This window comes from Olea europaea, unplaced genomic scaffold (genome assembly GCF_002742605.1).
Source record: "Olea europaea var. sylvestris unplaced genomic scaffold, O_europaea_v1 scaffold1765, whole genome shotgun sequence".
NCBI classification, from domain to species: Eukaryota; Viridiplantae; Streptophyta; class Magnoliopsida; order Lamiales; family Oleaceae; genus Olea; species Olea europaea.
The window spans coordinates 1-1,744 of record NW_019235376.1 but is presented as its reverse complement, the minus strand read 5'-3'; the positions used below and the strand labels follow the sequence as shown (position 1 = coordinate 1,744).

At 39.7% G+C, this 1,744-nt stretch overlaps 1 protein-coding gene across 1 annotated transcript; it reads right to left on the bottom strand.

Annotated features, from left to right (window-relative positions):
• Positions 1-656: 656 nt before the first annotated feature.
• LOC111378093 lies at positions 657-1,687 on the bottom strand (the record flags this gene model as incomplete). The annotated part of the gene is made up of 1 exon (XM_023001260.1): positions 657-1,687. A coding segment is annotated over one exon (1,031 nt), but the record flags the coding sequence as incomplete, so codon positions are not given.
• Positions 1,688-1,744: the final 57 nt, after the last annotated feature.

Below are 1,744 nucleotides of genomic sequence, written 5' to 3'. Positions count from 1 at the left end.
GCTATAAAAGATTTTCTTAAAAGGTTTTTAACATAAAAGAAGAAAAATATTGGTTATAGAATTTTTAACATATCAAGAGGGCAATGCTCAATTCGATACACTTCTTTAATGGGTAATTAATACAAAATGTCTTCATCGTCCTCATTGTGTGAATTATCCTTATCATTTTACTTTTGATATTTGAACCCTCAATCTATCATTATTTGTGCCAAAGGCCATTTCTGTCAACTGTCATCCATTTTCTCTTCCATTAAATGTGCTTGCTCTGCAAATAACACGAAAAAAATGAACTTTTTGTGCTTCAACATCAAGAAAGTTGATAAATAGTAATCATGTATGGTGTTATATTGAGATGTGCATGATTACCAATAGCCCTTTTTTATTTTCCAAAAAAAAAAAAAAAAAAATTATTTAAAAATATTCTTCAAAAGTGCATTGCAAGGATCAACTTCAGATGCTATATGGAAAAAAGAAGTCACATTCTTCAAAATGAATAATTTCTTTCAACACCAAGAAATGACCCAACAGATTTCGACTTTATAAAACTAGTATATGGGCCACAACTGATTGGCAATTTTATACCACATAATCTCTATCTGATAAAGAAGAGAGAACAAAGATCGTTACAGGAAGAACCAAATTGCCTGATGGACAACCTATATGGGCGCTGCACATGTCGTTCTAAAATGTCCAGTCTGGTTACAGCGGCTACAATGCACAACTCGTTTAACACGATTACGATCTTCTCTACGAGTTTGCTTTTTTCTCGTCTGTCCTAGTGGCCGAAGTGTCTTCGGTGGATTCACAACAATATCTTCACCACTGCCTTCATTTTGAGATCCCTGAGACATCTCCTGCCACAGGGTTCTATCCGGGATAGGATGTATTGTTTGAGAGTATGTTTTGCGATATGTTGCCACAGTGAAACAACTCTCTGTAAAGCGGTGAACATTCTGCCTGCAAGAAAGAAGAGCAGCCACAGCATGAGAACAGGGAAGACCACATAACTGCCATCCTCTACATGAACACCGGCGGTTGCGGATATCCACAATGTTTGTTCCTTCATTAGATATAACTTCAAATTCGGCTTCATTTGCTCGAAGAACCTGGTAATTGTGCGCTCGCTCAAGGGCCTCTGAGATGTGCCTTTCGGCGGAGGGCACAAGTAGAGATGTCCACTGCATGCTTGTTTCACGTCGCTCATTGAACCAAGTCATCAATTGCCTACGTATGCATTCCATCATCTGAACTACTGGAAGCCCGGAAGCTTCCAGTATCCAAGAATTTAATGACTCAACTATGTTGGCTGTCAGATGCCCAAAACGCGTTCCCTCGAAGTGCGAAGTGGCCCACAAGTGAGGTGGAATTCGTCGAACCCAAAAAGCAGCATCTGGTGACATTTCTTCTATCTCAAGAAGTTTAGTTTCAAACTCCCAAACAGTAAGAGCATTAGCAGCTTCCCAGAGAAGGTGGACAAGAACACTATTGTTGAACTCCTTCCGGAAATTCTCACTGAGGTGATGCAAGCAGAACCCATGAAAAGCTGTTGGGAAGTTGGACTCTACTGCATCTACAATGCCATTTTGCCTATTGGACAAGAAAATAAGCCTTGGCATGTTCCCGATGTTGGTCTCAAGAAGATTATGCAGCTCAGAAAGGAACCACATCCAATTTTCATCATTTTCCTCTTCAACAACACCAAAGGCCAAAGGAAATATTGACCCAGCTCCATCAAAACCTGTAG